Source organism: Indicator indicator, chromosome 23 (genome assembly GCF_027791375.1).
Source record: "Indicator indicator isolate 239-I01 chromosome 23, UM_Iind_1.1, whole genome shotgun sequence".
NCBI lineage: Eukaryota > Metazoa > Chordata > Aves > Piciformes > Indicatoridae > Indicator > Indicator indicator.
The window spans coordinates 4,162,202-4,178,474 of NC_072032.1; the positions used below are offsets into that span (position 1 = coordinate 4,162,202).

General features: G+C 55.7%; 1 protein-coding gene across 1 annotated transcript; it reads left to right on the forward strand.

Annotated features, from left to right (window-relative positions):
* Positions 1 to 1,415: 1,415 nt before the first annotated feature.
* On the forward strand, positions 1,416 to 11,023 carry RNF24 (ring finger protein 24). Its single transcript, XM_054391615.1, has 5 exons — positions 1,416 to 1,561; positions 6,594 to 6,636; positions 7,617 to 7,658; positions 9,879 to 9,958; positions 10,885 to 11,023. The coding sequence occupies exons 1-5, from the start codon at positions 1,419 to 1,421 to the stop codon at positions 11,021 to 11,023; spliced, it is 447 nt and encodes a 148-aa protein (XP_054247590.1). The 5' UTR covers positions 1,416 to 1,418.
* The last annotated feature ends 5,250 nt before the right edge of the window (positions 11,024 to 16,273 follow it).

Sequence of the window (16,273 nt, forward strand, 5' to 3'; positions counted from 1 at the left end):
GCAGAAGCAAGTTAGGCTCTCCCAGAGCAAAGAAGTGAGGAGAGAGATTGTTTTGGGAACCAGATCTTAGGGCAGATACCTTTCCAATTGGATTTTCCTTTTTACACCCAGTAGTGATTTATTTACGTTTTTACCACTTTATGTTCAAGATTTGTGAAAAAAATTTAAAGGCATAGCCTAAAACTACCTCATATCCCTTGGGAATTTTATTTGGGAAAGAGGGCTCAGACTTCAGGTACTTTCCCTGCTTGTTGTGAAATCTCCGTGCGGGTCCAGCCCTCTCCCCCGGGCACAAAGGCAAACAAGGCGGAGCTGTGAACTTCCTTCTCTAAGCTGGGGGTGGCTGAACTTTATGCCTGGCCAGAGATGGTTGTGATCTTTCAGGGGTGAATGGCTCAGGGGGAGGCTGCAATGGGAAGGAATAATAAGAAATAATACATATGTGCTGCCCGTGAGGGGTTTGGAGCATTAGTGTGGCCTCGGAGCAGCCAGGGGGGTTGTGGTGGTGCAGAGACGCTGGGCTGGGTTACTGCCTGACTCCTGACTTGGGGTGTGCTGAAACCTTCATCTGCCATGTGGTGAGTCGTAAAGCAAAGCACAGGAGAGATGATCCACTGAAGTCATTAGCCCAGGCAGCTGCCCAGGGTTTGATTTGGTCTCTGGGAGGGGAGGGAGGGCTCAGTCACACACCCCAGACGTGGTCCAGCCACAGCCAAACTCCTGGCTGCTGCTCATGGCAGCTGCAGGGTTTTACTGGTGGGAAGCAGCCTGGGGTTGCACTGAGGAATAGAACTGAAAGGTGCAGAGATGCCCTTAAGCCTCCAAACCCGAGTCTCAGGTGGTGAAAACAACCCCCAGTGCCTTCTATGGCCCCTGCCATTCCTTGGTGGCACATGGAGCACGGGGATGTCCTTGTCCTCTCCTGCCTGCTGGAGTGTGCTGACCCCATGTCGGTTCTTGTGCATGCTTGATGGCTTTGGAGAGTAGACTTCTACAGAATGAAGAAGCCACAGGAGGGGAAGGGAAGGCAAAGCTGCCTTGCTGTTAGGCATTCAGTATTTTGGTTTAATCAGTGAGGGGTTTGGGGGATATTGGCTGCAGCTGGAGCTCCTCACCTGCAAATCCCCACCAGCATTTGACTTAAAGGATGATGTGTGTGGTGAGGAGGGGGAAGGAGCTGGAGGAGAAGCTCACAGAAGGAGGAAAACCAATCCCAGCTGATCCAGCCCAGCTTTGTTTTCATGGTTTATGGCAAGGATTCCTTCACCTCAAGGAGTGAGCAGGGAGCACTGCTGGCTGCTCTCTCCTTCCCCCTGCCTGTCTTTGGAGGGGCTGCTGGTCTCAGGAGGACATCCCATGCTGCTGAAGGGGCCTCCCCTCACATCCCTGTGTTTCCTCCCTGTCTCTGCAGCCTACCCATGAGCTCAGACTTCCAGCATTACAGCTTCAGGATGCCGAACATCGGGTTCCAGAACCTGCCTCTCAACATTTACATTGTGGTGTTTGGCACAGCCATCTTCGTCTTCATCCTCAGTTTGCTCTTCTGTTGCTACTTGATCAGGTAAGGGAACGTTCCCCAGCTGCTTCCAGGAGCTGCCTTGGTTCACACTGAGCCTGTCACCCATCCCTCAGAGTCACAGACTGGTAGGGGCTGGAAGGGACCTTTGAAGATCATTGAGTCCAGCCCCCCTGCCAGAGCAGGATCCCCCAGGGCAGTCACACAGGAACACATCCAGGCAGGCCTTGAAAGTCTCCAGAGACAGAGACTCCACCACCTCTCTGGGCAGCCTGCTCCAGTGCTCTGCTACCCTCACAGTAAGAAGTTCCTTCCCATGTTTAGATGGAGCTTCCTGTGTTCAAGTTTACAGCCATTACCTCTTGTCCTGTCACTGGGGACCACTGAGAAGAGTCTGGCCCCACCTTCCTGACACCCACCCCTGAGATATTTGTAAGCATTAGTAAGATGCCCTCTCAGCCTCCTCTTCTCCAGACTAACCAGCCCCAGCTCTCTCAGCCTTTCCTCACATGAGAGATGTTCCAGGCCCCTCAGCATCTTGGTGGCCCCGTGCTGGACTCTCCCCAGTAGTTCCCTGCCTCTCTTGAACTGGAGAGCCCAGAACTGGACACAGTACTGCAGGTGAGGCCTCAGCAGCACAGAGCAGAAGGGAAAGAGAACCTCCCTTGACCTACTGGCCACAGTCCTCCTAATGCACCCCAGGATGCCATTGGCCTTCTTGGCCACGAGGGCACAATGCTGGCTCATGGTCAGCCTGTTGCCTACCAGGGCTCTGAGGTCTTTTTTCCTAAAGCAGGATGGCATCATCTTTCCTTTCTGCCATGCACCTTGTGCCCACCTGATCTGACCCCTGAAGTGGCTTCACTTCCCTTCAGTATCAAAGATGATGTATCAGACTCAACATTCATCCCCAGCAGAGCCAGCAGGCCAAACATGCACTCAGTGCCATCTGCCCATCCCATCCTGGTGCCACCAGTGCCATCAGGCAGCTCTTGAAACCCAGGAGACAGGTGCCTCTGTGTGCTCCAACAGGAGAGGGAGCATGGCTGGCATCTCAGAACAAACCCCAAGCAGATGAGAAAGGGCTGATTCATGGTGGCTGCCTTCTGCTTAATGTTTCCCCACATTCTGCTGTGTAATGAGTAACTGGAGGGCTCTGTGCTGAGAGCTGGGAGTTTAATGCCTGCTCCCTGCCTTATTGGACACAAATTGCTCATTCAACAGTGCCCTTTGCAGATTAATGATGCAGGCTGCAGCTGTCTGTGCCAGCGGCGGGCACTGCACAGCAGGGTTAAAGGTTGCTGCAGTTTGGGGCTTGTTTCAATTGTTTTATGGGCCACTGGGGAGAGAGGTGGGCCACTAATTGAGAGGTGAAACTCTTCCTGCTGGAGAGGAAGTGAGAGGCAAACAGGGAAAAAAGACAGTGCCTGGGAATTGAGGTGGCCGTGGGGGAAAGTTGTGCTGGGCATGAGTCAGTGTGTGCCCAGGTGGCTAAGAAGGCCAACAGCATCCTGGCTGGGATCAGCAACAGTGTGACCAGCAGGAGCAGGGGAGCCATTGTCCCCCTGTGCTTGGCACTGGTGAGGCCACTCCTTGAACACTGGGTTCAATTTTGGGCCCCTCGCTCCAGGAAGGACATTGAGGAGCTGGAGCAGGTCCAGAGAAGGGCAACAAAGCTGGGGAAGGGTCTGGAAAACAGGGCTGGTGAGGAGCAGCTGAGGGAGCTGGGGGTGTTCAGTCTGGAGAAAAGGAGGCTGTAGAGACCTTCTGCCTCTCAACAACCTCCTGAAAGGAGGTTGGAGCCAGGTGGGGAATTGGTCTCTTTTCCCAAATGACAAGGAATGGGAGAAGAGGAAACAGCCTCAAGTTGCAGCAAGGGAGATTCAGGTTGGACATGTGCAAAAATGTCTTCCCTGAAAGGGTGGTCCAGCCCTGGAGCAGACTGCCCAGGGCAGTGGTGGAGTGCCCATCCCTGGAGGGGTTTCCAAGCTGTGTGGATGTGATGCTGAGGGACATGGTTTAGTGGTGGAGCTGGCAGTGCTGGGTGAATGGTTGGCCTCAGTGATCTTGGAGGTCTCTTCCAACCAAAATGATTCTAAATATTCAATGATTTCCACCTGTTTTCCACTCTGCACAAAGCAAAACCTCCTACAACTTGTAGGTGAGCCCAAACCCAGGACTTCCCAGGTGTGGTTTGGGCTGCCTGGGCATCACATCTTTACTTTTGCCCACAGTTATGCACAAGAAAAGGTCGTTTGAAGCTGCAGCACATCTGCCCACCCAGGCAGGCAGGGCAGAACCAGATGCAGGGGGCAGCCAGGCTGTTCTCAGTGCTCAGAGTTAACAAGGTCTGTGCTGGGGTTTTGCATCTGTGTCCAGTGTTCATCTTTTAACTGGGATGCCAGTGGGAGAGGGCACAAAACCAATAGATAAATGGTGTTCAGAAGGCCCCAGGAGGTGTTTTGCCCAGCTTGAGCCTGCATCTTTACAGCTTGCTTGCAAAATGGAGAGGTGTTTGGACTTTCAGCATATTTTCCTGGGCACCAGGTCTTGCTGGGTGTGTCCTGCCCCAAAGGTGAAATAACAAGTAGTAATGTCTGGGAGATCAAGCCAGAAAATCTTTAAATTTAGAAGCTGGAGGCATGTAGTCAGAGAGAGGGTGAGTAACTGGAGAGAGGAGCCAGCAAGGGAAGTGCAAGCCCTGTCTCCTCATGTCATTAGCTGAAGACAGAGCCCCTTTCTGGATGAGGCATCCTGGCTCCCATTCCCAGGAGTAATGAAGTGCTACCTAAGGACCTGTGATAGATGGGAGGCTGGATTAGATCATCTGATGATCCCTTTATAGCCCCAAACTCTATGAATGGCTCTTCAACTCCCCTCCCCCCCAGCTCTGTTGTTGGCAAAATGGAGCCAAACTGGAATTCTTCAGCCCCTGTTGTGGAGGGTTGGGCCCTGCCTCTGGTTTTAGCTGTGCTGATGCACCTCCAGGAGCAGCCATCTCCTTTGACTTTGCTTGTGGGGAGTAGAAGAGCTTGAGCTTCAGCATGGTTTGGAAAGCCTTGTAGATGATCAGCAGGATGAGGACCATGTGCCTACAAGTGCAGAGCATCCCAAACAACTGCTTTTGTGGAAGGTTTGGCATTGAGCACTGGAGCATTGCTGATAGGGCTGTGAAGATGAGAGGGGCCTGGAGCATCTCTGTGAGGAGCAAAGGCTGAGAGCCCTGCAGCTGTTTAGTCTGGAGAAGAGCAGCCTGAGAGGGGATCAGTGCTCAGCAAGAGCTAAAGGGCAGGGGCCAGGCTGCCCAGGGAGGTGGTGGAGTCAGCATCCCTGGTGGTGTTCAAAAACCAGATAGATGTGGCACTCCAGGACATGGTCTGGTGGTGATGCAGCTGCTGGGTAGAAGGTTGGGCTCGATGATCTTGGAGGTCTTTTCCAACCTTTATGATTCTGTTGTTCCCCTCTTTTAGTGTAAACCCATCCCCCCTTGTCCTGCCACAAGAGGCCCTGCTGAAGCTCTGTGCCCATCTCTCTCTCAGCCTCTTCAGTCCCTGGAAGCCCTCCTTCAGTCTCCCCCAGCAGGGACCTGTGCCAGCTGCTCACCTCTTCCCCACTGCTGCTCATCCACAGCCACAGGAGTTTGTTCTGCAGGACACCTTGGCTGCTGGGGACCAGAGCCTGGGTGCCTGCTCAGTGCTCCAGGGGACAGCTGCTTGTCCCCTCCCAGGCCAGCTCCCCCCAGCCACACTTCATGCTCTGCCCCATCTGGGTTTCATAAGCAGCTTCCCAGCGCCGGCATCCCTGCGGATCAGGCTGGTTTCATCCTGTCTGCTCCATTGTTCCTGCAGCTCCTGCTGCTGCTTCTGCTCGGGGTGGCTGATGGAGGGATGGACCTCAGCCTTATGCTTCCTGCCCTGTGGTCCGATCCCTGGCTCTGCCAGCAGTGTCCCTGCCAGGCAGCAGGAGGAGAGGAGGGGGATGGCTCCCTGCTGCAGCTGGGGCTCCGGGCCTGCCTTACTGCAGCTCTTGGCAGCACCAAGCTGCCTTTGTGCCCATCCCTCAGCTTTTAAGATCCACAAGATTTTGGGCAGGGGGAATTTCAGGCAAACAGCACCTGGAGGAACAGATCTGGGGCTGTTCAGTCTGGAGAAGAGGAGGCTGAGGAGAGACCTCAGTGCTCTCTACAGCTGCCTGAAAGGAGGCTGGAGTGAGGTGGGGTTTGGTCTCTTCTCCTAAAGAACAAGCAACAGGACAAGGGGAAACAGCCTCAAGTTGCACCAGGGCAGGTTTAGGTAGGACATTAGGAACAATTTCTTCCCTGAAAGGGTTGTGAAGGGCAGTGGTGGAGTCCCCATCCCTTGAAGGATTTAACAGCTGTGTAGTTGTGGTGCTGAGGGATATGGTTTAGTGGTGACCTGGCAGTGCTGGGTTAATGATTGGAGTCCATCATCTTAGAGGTCTCTTCCAACCTAAACAATTCTGTGATTCTCTTCCAAAGCTTTCTCCTCTGCTTGTTCATCCAGCCAGCTTGTTGAATCTTCTCCCTGAGAGTTTGGGAGGCAGAAGCAGCACAACTGAGCTTATTACTGAAGATAAAGCTGTGCTTGAGGAACCTAAGCAGCAGGATGGGGGCTTTGGTGGGAAAGCTCTGAGTGGGGAGGTCTCCTTCCCCATCCTTGCTGGAGCAGGAGCTATCCTGGGGCCTGGAGAAGGTGCTGTGGCCAGACTAGCAATCATTGGCAGCAGAAGTGATTGGAAGCTTGGGGTGCTTGTGGCAGCTCCTGGTTTGCTCATTAGCTTCTGCTGCTCTGTGTGGGACAGGTGGTGTCTGCACAGAGAATTAGGGTGGACATGAGAGGAAAAGAAGAGGAGGCCTGGATGGAGATGTGGCCTTCCCAGCTGCAGGGGAAGCTGGGTGTTGCTTAACTCCTCCTTCCATGTGGGCATCCTCCTTTCTGAAGGGCAAGGTGAAACATCTGTGTATTGAAGCTGGAGAGGGGGGGATGGTGTGGCTGGGCTGTTAGAGCCAGCCTGGTCATGTGGCCTGGCTTCATGCTTCTCTCTCTTTGGATTGCAGGCTCAGACACCAAGCACACAAGGAGCTGTATGCCTACAAACAGGTGAGATGATGCACAATGAGTTGTCTTCCTCTTCCCTTGGCCTTAGCACCAAATCCACATTAGAGAGGTCACTCCATCAGGTCACTTTGTGCTGTTCTTCCCCTTGGGAAGATTGTGGGCTTCAAGGAGAAGTTGTAACACCAAGTCAAACCTCTGTCCCCACTGATTTCAGAATTTTTTTCTGCCATCTGGGCACTCATTCCAGGAGCATCTCTGACCTGTTAGTTTGCAGCTCCCCACGTTCTCAGACAAGGTCCCTGAGAGGTGGGGACATCAGCTCAACTGGGCAGCCTCTCCAAACCCTCTCTATATTCCCTGCTGGTGAGCAGTGATGCCTTCACTTCCCAGTGATTCAGAGATGATTTGTGGGGTCTGAACCAGCTCCTGGGTTGGACCTGGCTGCTCTGAACCCCCCACAGCCTTGGGGCTGTCCTAGGAACCACCTCCAGCTAAGTTCTGGGTGCCCAGCTCTTACCTGCAGGCACCCACACGTGCCAGTGCTTGTGTGAAAATAACCATGGCCAAGAGGTGGGGGTCAGGTGGACAAGAGGTGGGGGTCAGGTTGCTGCTTCAGTGTCCTGTTTCCTCCAGGGCTTGTGCAGTGTTTCCTCCTCTGGCCTGTCGTTTGAGCGAGAAGCTGGGCTGGTGTGGTGTGATCACATCACCCTGGAGTTACAGCCCTCTCCAGGTGTTCAGCCAGGGTGGAGTGAAAATGAAGAGGCAGATGGCCACACAGGACCTTGTTGCTGAGTGTGGGAGCCCAGGAACTTTAAATCTGGGAGGAGAGGGCTCCTGGATTTGGTGCTTGTGTTAGTGCTTACAGCTGTGCCAGCACTGCCTTCCCCCTGTGCCAGAAGATGTGATGCTGTGCTGGGTATACTGGGGGGGGTCCAGTTCTACTGGGACACTAAATGGGATCTCTTTGTGGAGGTTTGTCCTGCCAAGAAGCTGGGTCCTGACCCCATTGCTCTGTCTTACAGGTTATACTCAAGGAAAAGGTGAAGGAGCTGAACCTACATGAGGTGAGTACCTCCCTGGGGTGGGAGTGCAGCAGAACGACTCTGGGGATGTTTAGCCTGAGAAGAGGAGGCTCAGGGCAGACCTCATTGCTGTCTACAACTACCTGAAGGGAGGTTGTAGCCAGCTGGGGGTTGGGCTCTTCTCCCAGGCAACCAGCAGCAGAACAAGAGGACACAGTCTCAAGCTGTGCAGGGGAAGTTTAGGCTGGATGTTAGAAAGAAGTTCCTCACAGAAAGAGAGATTGTCCATTGGAATGGGCTGCCCAGGGAGGTGGTGGAGTCAGCATCCCTGCAGGTGTTTAAGCAAAGCCTGGATGAGGCACTTGGTGCCATGGTCTGGTTGATTAGTTAGGGTTGGGTGATCAGCAGGACTTGATGATCTCGGAGGTCTCTTCCAACCTGGTTGATTCTGTGATTCCTCACCCTCCTCTTCCTGGTGCTGGGGTGGGGATGGAACACAGGCAAAGGTGGTTCAGAGCTCCACAGCCTGACCTGGGATGGTTCCAGGGATGGGACATCTCCCACCTGTCAGGGCAACCTGGGTCAGGGTCTCGGCACCCTCAGTGTCAAAAATGTCTCCCTCCTCTCCAGTCTCAATCTCCCTCTCTCAGTTTCAGCCCGTCACCCCTTTGTCCTGTCACAAGAGGCCCTGCTAAACGTCTGTCCCCACGCCCAGGACCCCTGTTTGGACGGTGGGGGTTGGTCCGGACAGTCAGCAGGGGGCGGGGAGCGGAGCGCAGGGGAAGGGGAGGATTTTGCAACGTCCCGGGGCAGCGGCCAGGGCTCGCCCGGAGCCGTGCGGAGGGAAGGTCCCCGCCGAGCTCCTCAGCCTCTTGTTCCTGGGTTTATTTTTGCCTTTTTTTCCATGGCGCCGCTTCTCCCAGCTTCCCACATGTGTGCGCTCCTCGGGAGCCATTCCAGGGCTCAGTCCAAAAAACCTCCAACGAGCTTTGGGTGGCTGAAAAACGTCGACGGACGCCACGTCCCCGGGAAAGCCGGGAGCCCTCTGTGGTGGCCTCGTCCCCAGGGCTCTTGGCAGCGGGGCTGGCCCTGGTTTTGGACTGCTGGAGGCTCACAGGGGAAGTGAGGCTGGGCAAAACTATGCCAAGGACTGTCCCAAATCTCTGGGAATGTCCCAAATGGGTCAGGAAAAGCTGGCGGCATGGCAGAAGGAGATTTCAGCTGGGGCTCTTGCCTGCTGGGAAAAGAGCCAGCAGCCAGCAGGGCAGAGATGCTGCACTTTCCTGCCCCTCTTCCCAGAGTTTTGTCCCTGCAGGTGCAGGTCAGTCCCAGAGACCAAGCAGCAGCCTGGATCCATCCCTGTGCACCCTAAGGCCTCCTGGTGTGTTGTAGAATCATGGAATTGTTTTGGTTGGACCATCAAGTCCAAACATCAACCCAACACCACCATGGCAACTAAACCCTAGCCCCAAGTGCCATGGCCACAGGATTCTGGAGCACCTCCAGGCATGGTGACTCCACCACCTGGGCAGCCTGTTCCAATGCCTGATCACTCTTGCAGCAAAGAAATTGTTCCTAATCTCCAACTTAAACCTCCCCTGGTGCAACTTGAGGCTATTTCCTCTCCTTCTATCACCTCATATTAGGGAGAACAGACCAAGTGCCACCTGGCTCCAACCTCCTTTCAGGGAGCTGAAGACAGTCATGAGGTCTCCCCTCAGTCTCCTTTTCTCCAGGCTAAACAATCCTAGCCTTGCCCCTGCTCTGGGGGGGACTTTGGGGTCTTCTCCACCAAAGGAGGGAGACCCAGACCTCAGCCTGCAATCCCAAAGCCTGGCAGGGAAGTCTTGAGAGGGCTTTAGGGGTGATTTCACCTCCCTGTGATGCAGGAACCACCCTGACATTCCTTCTGCAGCACAGAGGGGTAAAAAAAAAAAAAAAAAAAGGCATTTTCTGGGTCAGAACAGAGGGTTTGCAGCAAAAAGAAAGGTTTGCTTTCCCTCTGGCATGGAGGGAGGGTGGTGGTGTTTTTATCCCCATTCCCAGTGTTTCCCTACTGGCACCAGAAGCCCTTTTTATCCCAACCAAAGGCAGGGGTGAGGTGAGCTCTGGGGAGAAGATGGGAACTGGCTGTGGGCAGCACTGTGGGGGTGGGTTTTTTTGGGGAGTGTTCTGGCCAGTTTGGGGACCTCTGTGTAGCTTGGGTGTGCACAGAAAGCTTCCTGGCTGCTGATCCTCCCTCTCTGCCTCTCCCTTCTGCAGATCTGTGCTGTGTGCCTGGAGGAATTCAAGCCCAAGGACGAGCTGGGGATCTGTCCCTGCAAACATGCCTTCCACAGAAAGTGAGTGTGCCAAGGGGCCACCAGGGCTGGACTGCCCCTGCTCCTGCCCCAGGGAGGCCCTGGCCTGAGTGTTTCTGCTGCTGCTGCTCCTCACCCAGGCTTTGTTCCCACCCCAGTTCCAGAGGGAGGGCAGCAGAAGCTCCTAGTCATGTGAGTTTGAACAGTTGGAGCAGCAAAGGTCCAGTGGTGAGCTGGCAACACTGCTACAAACCCAGTTCCCTCAGCTGCTCCTCACCAGCCCTGTTCTCCAGACCCTTCCCCAGCTTTGTTGCCCTTCTCTGGACCTGCTCCAGCACCTCAATGTCCTTCTTGGAGTGAGGGGCCCCAAAACTGAACCCATAACTCATGGTATGGCCTCACTGATGCCCAGTGAGGGGGAACCATCACTGCCCTGCTCCTGCTGGCCACACTATTGCTGATCCAGGCCAGGGATGCTGTTGGCCTTCTGGGCCTCCTGGTCACACTGCTGGCTCATGTTCAGCTGCTGTCAGCCAGCATCCCCGGGTCCTGTTTGCTGGGCAGTTTCCAGCCACTCTGCCCCAAGCCTGGAGCCCTGATGGGGTGGTTGTGCCCCGAGTGCAGGATCTGTTCCTGCCTCTGTCCCTCTGCATTCCTGTTTTAGACATTCTCGTGGCTGTGCTCATGCTTTGTAAACCTCTCTCTAGAGGATGTCAGATGTGTTCAGAAATCCACCTGAACACAGCCCTCAGAAAGCACCTAAGAGAACACAAAGGCAGCTCAGTGGTGCCATCCAGCAGCAGAGCTCTGGGGATGGTGTTGAGGGATCCGAGCTGCCCTCAGCCCGGGGGGAGGGTGGAACGAGGCAGTTGCCACCCCGGAGGGGTGCAGGGGGCACCGAGCTGGGGATTTATTTTTGCAGTAACATCCCCACCCCCACCCCCCCCCGTGTCTGTGTCCCCCCACAGGTGCCTCATCAAGTGGCTGGAGGTGCGCAAAGTCTGTCCCCTCTGCAACATGCCGGTGCTGCAGCTGGCCCAGCTGCACAGCAAGCAGGACCCCGGCCCCCCGCAGGGCCCCCTCCCCGGCGCAGAGAACATCGTATAGCTGCAGCCCCGGCGCCCCAGGGCCCGCCCCGGCAGCGCCCCGGGCCCCTCGGACACAACCAAAGCACTACTGCGGCCCCGGCAGGCGGAGCCAGGCCGGCGGGGCGCGGGCGGCCCGGAGCACAGCCCGCAGCACTTTAGCGAGGGACACCTCCCCGACGGTCCGGGGAGAAGTGCCCTGCGCCCCTAAATCCTGCCTGCACGCAGCCCTGCCGGGGTGAAGGGGCTCAGGGCCTCTCCTGGGGCTCAGGGCCTCTCCTGGGGCTCCGCACCACATCCTTCTTCCAGCACATCCCTCCGCCGGCTAGGCAGCGGCGTGGGACACGACGGAGCGGCGCCGAGCACACCGCTGCCTTCCGGCCCCGCTGCTGCCCACCAGGCAACGGCAATGCCCAAAACGCAGCTGGGGACCCTGGAGCATCGCGGGTGGTCCCTGCCTGTCCTCCTGGCACGCTTACCTTTGCCTTCACCACCTCTGCCCAGCAGACTGGGTGCCAGCATCCTGAGTGCAGCAGTGCTGGGCTTGATGCTGCAGGTGGGTGCCTGCTCTGTGTCCACTGCTGCTCCGAAAGGGCTAAGGAGATGGAGCTCCGTGGGGTCTCGTGGGCTTTGCTTATCCCACCTGCTTTCCACAGGGTGGCTGTCCCCCCTCGGTGTGCTGGGCTACCTCAGCAGGCCTGCTGGGCCCTCTGATGGGCACAAGCCCAGCATCAACCATCCTCAGAATCATGGCACGGCCTGGCTGGGGCCTGACCATGGTGGGGTTCTGGGTGAAGGACACAAGAGCCAGCAGCCAAAACTCCCTGAAGGCCACCACCACCACCTTGGGGAGAAGCTGCTGAGAGAGGGGAACTCACCTCCAGCAGCCTCATGGGGAAAACTTGGGCACCGTAGCAAACGCCCCAGCATCCCCTCTGCCTTCACACCCCTCCCTCCCTCCCTCTCTCCCTCCCTCCCTCTCTCCCTCCCTCTCTGGGGTGGGGTGTTTTTTTTTTTTTTTTGTTGGGGGGCAGGGGCTCAATATTAAATGGTGGTGGCTTTACCAGCCCCAGCCCACCCCAGGGCCCAGGTTGGTGTCATTGTCCCCCTTCCCCCCTCTCCACCCCCCAAGGTGACTCCCAGGACTGTTTGTGGAGCGAGGAGCCTCACAGAGGTGTTTGGACACTACCAGTTCTGCAGCAGAATCTTTTTTTAAACCAGTTGCTGGTGGGGTTTGGGTTTGTGTTTTTCTTTGGGGAGGGGAGGTTGGGGGGGTGTTGTTCTGTTTTGGGATTGTTGGGTTTTTTGTAAGCTCTATTTTTGTATATTTAATTGCTATTTTAAAATTCTAACAATGCCTCTTTTTTGCTAATCACACTCTTCTTAAGGAAAAAAAGAAAAGACCAAAAAAAAAACAAACCACCCTCAACAAAACAACCCCACCCCCACCCCCAGGTTTGCATGTGATTGGACTTGAACTGTAAATAAAAGCAGGGTTTTGGAAGTGGGGCTGTGTTTGCAGGGGGGAGATTGGCACTCAGCCCTCATGGCTTGGCTCTGGGTGGCCCCAGGGGGGCTATCCCCAGCCCAGTACCATGGAGGGGAAGCTGCTTTGGGGGCAGGGAAGGGGTTTCCCAGTGTCTGTGTCTCCCAGGTTGGGGAAATCACCTAAGGGTGCCTTGGAGTTCCCCAGCAGGGCCCAGCATGGTGTGGGCTGCCCTGCTCACCAAGAGGTCTTCTCCAACCATCTTCCCCCCCCCAGCCCAAACCTGGCCCAGGGGCCAAGAGCAAGCTCCTAGCAGCTGAGCTCTGGAGAAGTCCAGCTCCCAGCCTCCCTGTCTTGGAAGCTGTGGATGCCTCCTCCCTCGTGGTCCTCAAGGCCAGGTTGGATGAGGCCCTTGAGCAACCTGGGCTGGTGGGAGGTGTGCCTATCCTATGGCAGGGGGGTTGGAATTGGATGATCTTTAAGGTCCCTTCCAACCCAAACCATTCTGTGATTCTATGTCACAGGACTTCCTGGGGTACAGCTGGAAACCCCAGACCTCACCCCAGGAAGTCCCATGACATAGAATCACAGGCTGGATTGGGTTGGGTTGGAAGGAAGCGTTCAAGCTCATCTGGTTCAACCCCCCCTGCAGTCAGCAGGGACACCTGCAACCACAGCAGGCCGCGCACAGCACCAAAAAACCTGATGCCCCAACCCTGGAATGGCTCCGGTGATAGGCCATCTACCACCTGTCTGGGCAACGCGGGACAGGGTCTCACCCCCCCTTACAGTCAAACATTTCTCCCTTCTCTCCAGTCTGAATCTCCCTCTCTGGGTTTCAAACCATCACCCCTTGTCCCGTCACAACAGGCCCTGCTTACAAGCCTGTCCACAGCCTTCTCATCAGCCCTTTATGTACTGGAAGACCAGCAGAAGGTCTCCCTGGAGACCTTGGATCCTGTTCTCCAGCCTAGCCTCACAGCACACAAGCTTGCAGGGCCCGGGCTCCACAGGCCGGGCAGGGAGGGCCTTTCCCTCCACCTGTCCCCATCCGGGCTGCTTAGGGGGGACCATCCCAGGCTGCGAACCCTGCCTGGACCTGGTGCGGAGGAGCAGCGCCGCTGTGCCCTGCGCCGCTGTGCCCTTGCGCGGGGAGCTGCTGCCCTCTAGCGCTCGCTGCGCCGCCGCAGCTGCGTGACCGGGGCTGGTCCCACCTGCAGATGTTTCTGCTTCCCCTCCAGAAGGACGTGCAAGGAGCCAGCGTCCTGCTGCCTTCCTACTCGTCTTCTGGAAGCTCAAGTCATGGTCATGGAGAGCTTGCTGTGTGCAGATTCCTGCGGGTGGGACAAGGCAGCACCAAGGGGGTGTAAATATTTTTGTTACTACCAGCCCCTGGCTACTGCTCTGGAGGTGCCTGGCCTCCACCTCCAGTTCCATCCCTATCATCCACACAGGAAAGGCCAAGGGGCCTCCAAAGCACCATCACCTACCACCAGCATTAGCCCTTAAAACGCTGCAGTTTGCCCTGGAATCTCCATGGCTGGACAGAGCAGTGCTGGGAGCTGCTGCTGCTGCAGCCAACGAGATGTGGTGGCCCTCAGTAAGCTTCAGGGTTTGGATACCAACTGCAGAAACTGACTGGGACCTGGGGTGGTGCACAACCCACCCTCAGCAGCACAGCCCCCACCCAGTGCTCTGCTTTAAGCCAAGCCTGCTTCAGAGGCCTGCTTGAAACCATCATGAGCCTGGAAGGAGGCCCAAGCATGGGGAAGAATCTCACCACCAGGCCAACACTGAAGTTTTGAGTTTTGTCCTTCCCCTCCACACACAGTAACTGGTCTCCAGAGATCAGAAGGGGCAGGCAGAGAGGGGTGGTCAAGGATTGCTGAGCTGTCTTTAGTGAACTCCTCAGATCATCAGGAAGGGCTCATCCACACCCATGGCACCAGCACCTTCTTGGTGCCTCTTTAGCTCAGCATCCACCCCCTGCCTTGGCACTAGGAAGGAGGAGACAAGAAGCAAAGGAGGGGTTTAGGGGTATAAAAAGAAGAGCAATGTTTGGTTAGGAGAGAAAAAAGAAACAATTTACAAAAGAAATACATCAGGGACTTTGGTGATGGACAGCAGACAGCACAGAGGCCAAAGTCCACAGGAGGAGACACACACACCAGTGTGGAGAAGCAACAATGGAGAACCAGTGGGATGCTGCTCCTAGGGACACCAGCCTGGCACCTAACTCCAGTGCCACAGGGCAAGGACCTGTAGGCGGCATGGTTCTGGAGGTTCTTCACTTCTGCAGAGGTTTCTCAGCTCTGCAGAGGCTCCTCAGTACCACAGAGGTTCCTCAGACCTGTCAATGTTCCTCAGCTGTGCAGGTTTCTCATTTCTGCAGAGGTTCCCGAGTTCTGTAGAGGTTCCTCAACACTGCTGAGGGTTCTCAGCTCTCCAGGGGTTCCTCAGCTGGCTATAACTTGTTGTAGGCTGGGCTGCAGGGTTGTGGAGGTTCCTCAGCTTTGCAGAGGTTCTTCAGCTCTCTACACTTTCCCTCTGTGCAGCAACCCTCAGGTTACTTCTTCCTTTGGTCATTCTTCAGCTCCCACAGGCTGCAGATACTGAATGCAAGCAGCATCTCTTCTTTGGGTGATGAGAACTTGAAGGAGGCTGGTAGACCTTCCCCACACTGATGTGGTCTGTGTAAAACCCACCTTGTCCTCACATGGAAGCACCACATCACAGAGCCAAGCAGCTCCTGGGCACGAGGACACCTCCAAAAGCCAAAGCACCTTTCTGTTTCTTTTCCACAAGTCAAATCAGGGCCCAAGCTGTGACCATGAGGATGAGTGACCTGAGGAGAACTGAGACATCTCACAGGGTGGAGAAGCAGTTAAGTCTAGGATACCTACAATCAGCAGCTCCAAGAGGAGTTGGGTTTGTACACTTCCTTGGGGGATCTTTTGTGTGATTTCATGAGCAATGAAGAATAAAGGGAGCCCCAGGTGCAGTCTGCCCAGGAAATTGTGGACACCCCAATTCCTGGAGGTGCTCAAGGCCAGGCTGGATGGGGCTCAAAGCAACTTGGTCTAGCTGCAGGTGCCCATGGACTAGAGGATCTTTGAAGGTCCTTTCCAGCCCAACCCACACCATGAATCTCTATTGCTGTGCTCAACCCCCTCACCTCCAGCAGCACCACATTACACTGAACACAGAGCAGGGCATGGCCAAACCCAGCAGCACAGGCAAAGCATCCAAAGGTTCTCCTGCAGCCAGCAAGGAGGACCCTCCACAGGAACACTGCTCTCTTTCTGCCCCTATTTTATTGCTCTTGTCAAACTACTGGACCCATGCAGGAAGTTCCAACCCCCCTGCAGTCAGCAGGGACATCTGCAGCTAGAGCAGGCTGCTCAGAGCCCCAAACCACCTGACCTGGGATGGTTCCAGGGATGGGGCATCTCCCACCTCTCTGGGCAACCTGGGCCAGGGTCTCACCACCCTCAGGGTAAAACATTTTGTCCTTCTCTCCAGTCTGAGTCTCTCTTTCCATTTCAAACCATCACCCTTTGTCCTGTCACAACAGGCCCTGCTAACAAGTCTGTCTTCAGCTTTCTGACAGGTCCTGGAAGGCCACCAGAAGGTCTCCCATAAGAGTGATCTCATTCCAGTGGTGCTGGGACAGGACAAGGGGCAGTAGGCACAAACTGAAACCCAGGAGGTTCCATCTGAAGATGAGGAGAAACTTCCTTGCTCGGAGGGTGCTGGAGCCCTGGGGCAGGCTGCCCAGAGAGGTTG

Bases quoted from the DNA above. Each gene is read 5' to 3' on its own strand.
- RNF24 (XM_054391615.1), top strand. From the start codon at position 1,419: ATGAGCTCAGACTTCCAGCATTACAGCTTCAGGATGCCGAACATCGGG. The intron at 1,562-6,593 runs GTAAGGGAACGT...TTTGGATTGCAG, and splicing joins TTCTGTTGCTACTTGATCAG to GCTCAGACACCAAGCACACA. The intron at 9,959-10,884 runs GTGAGTGTGCCA...GTCCCCCCACAG, and splicing joins AAACATGCCTTCCACAGAAA to GTGCCTCATCAAGTGGCTGG.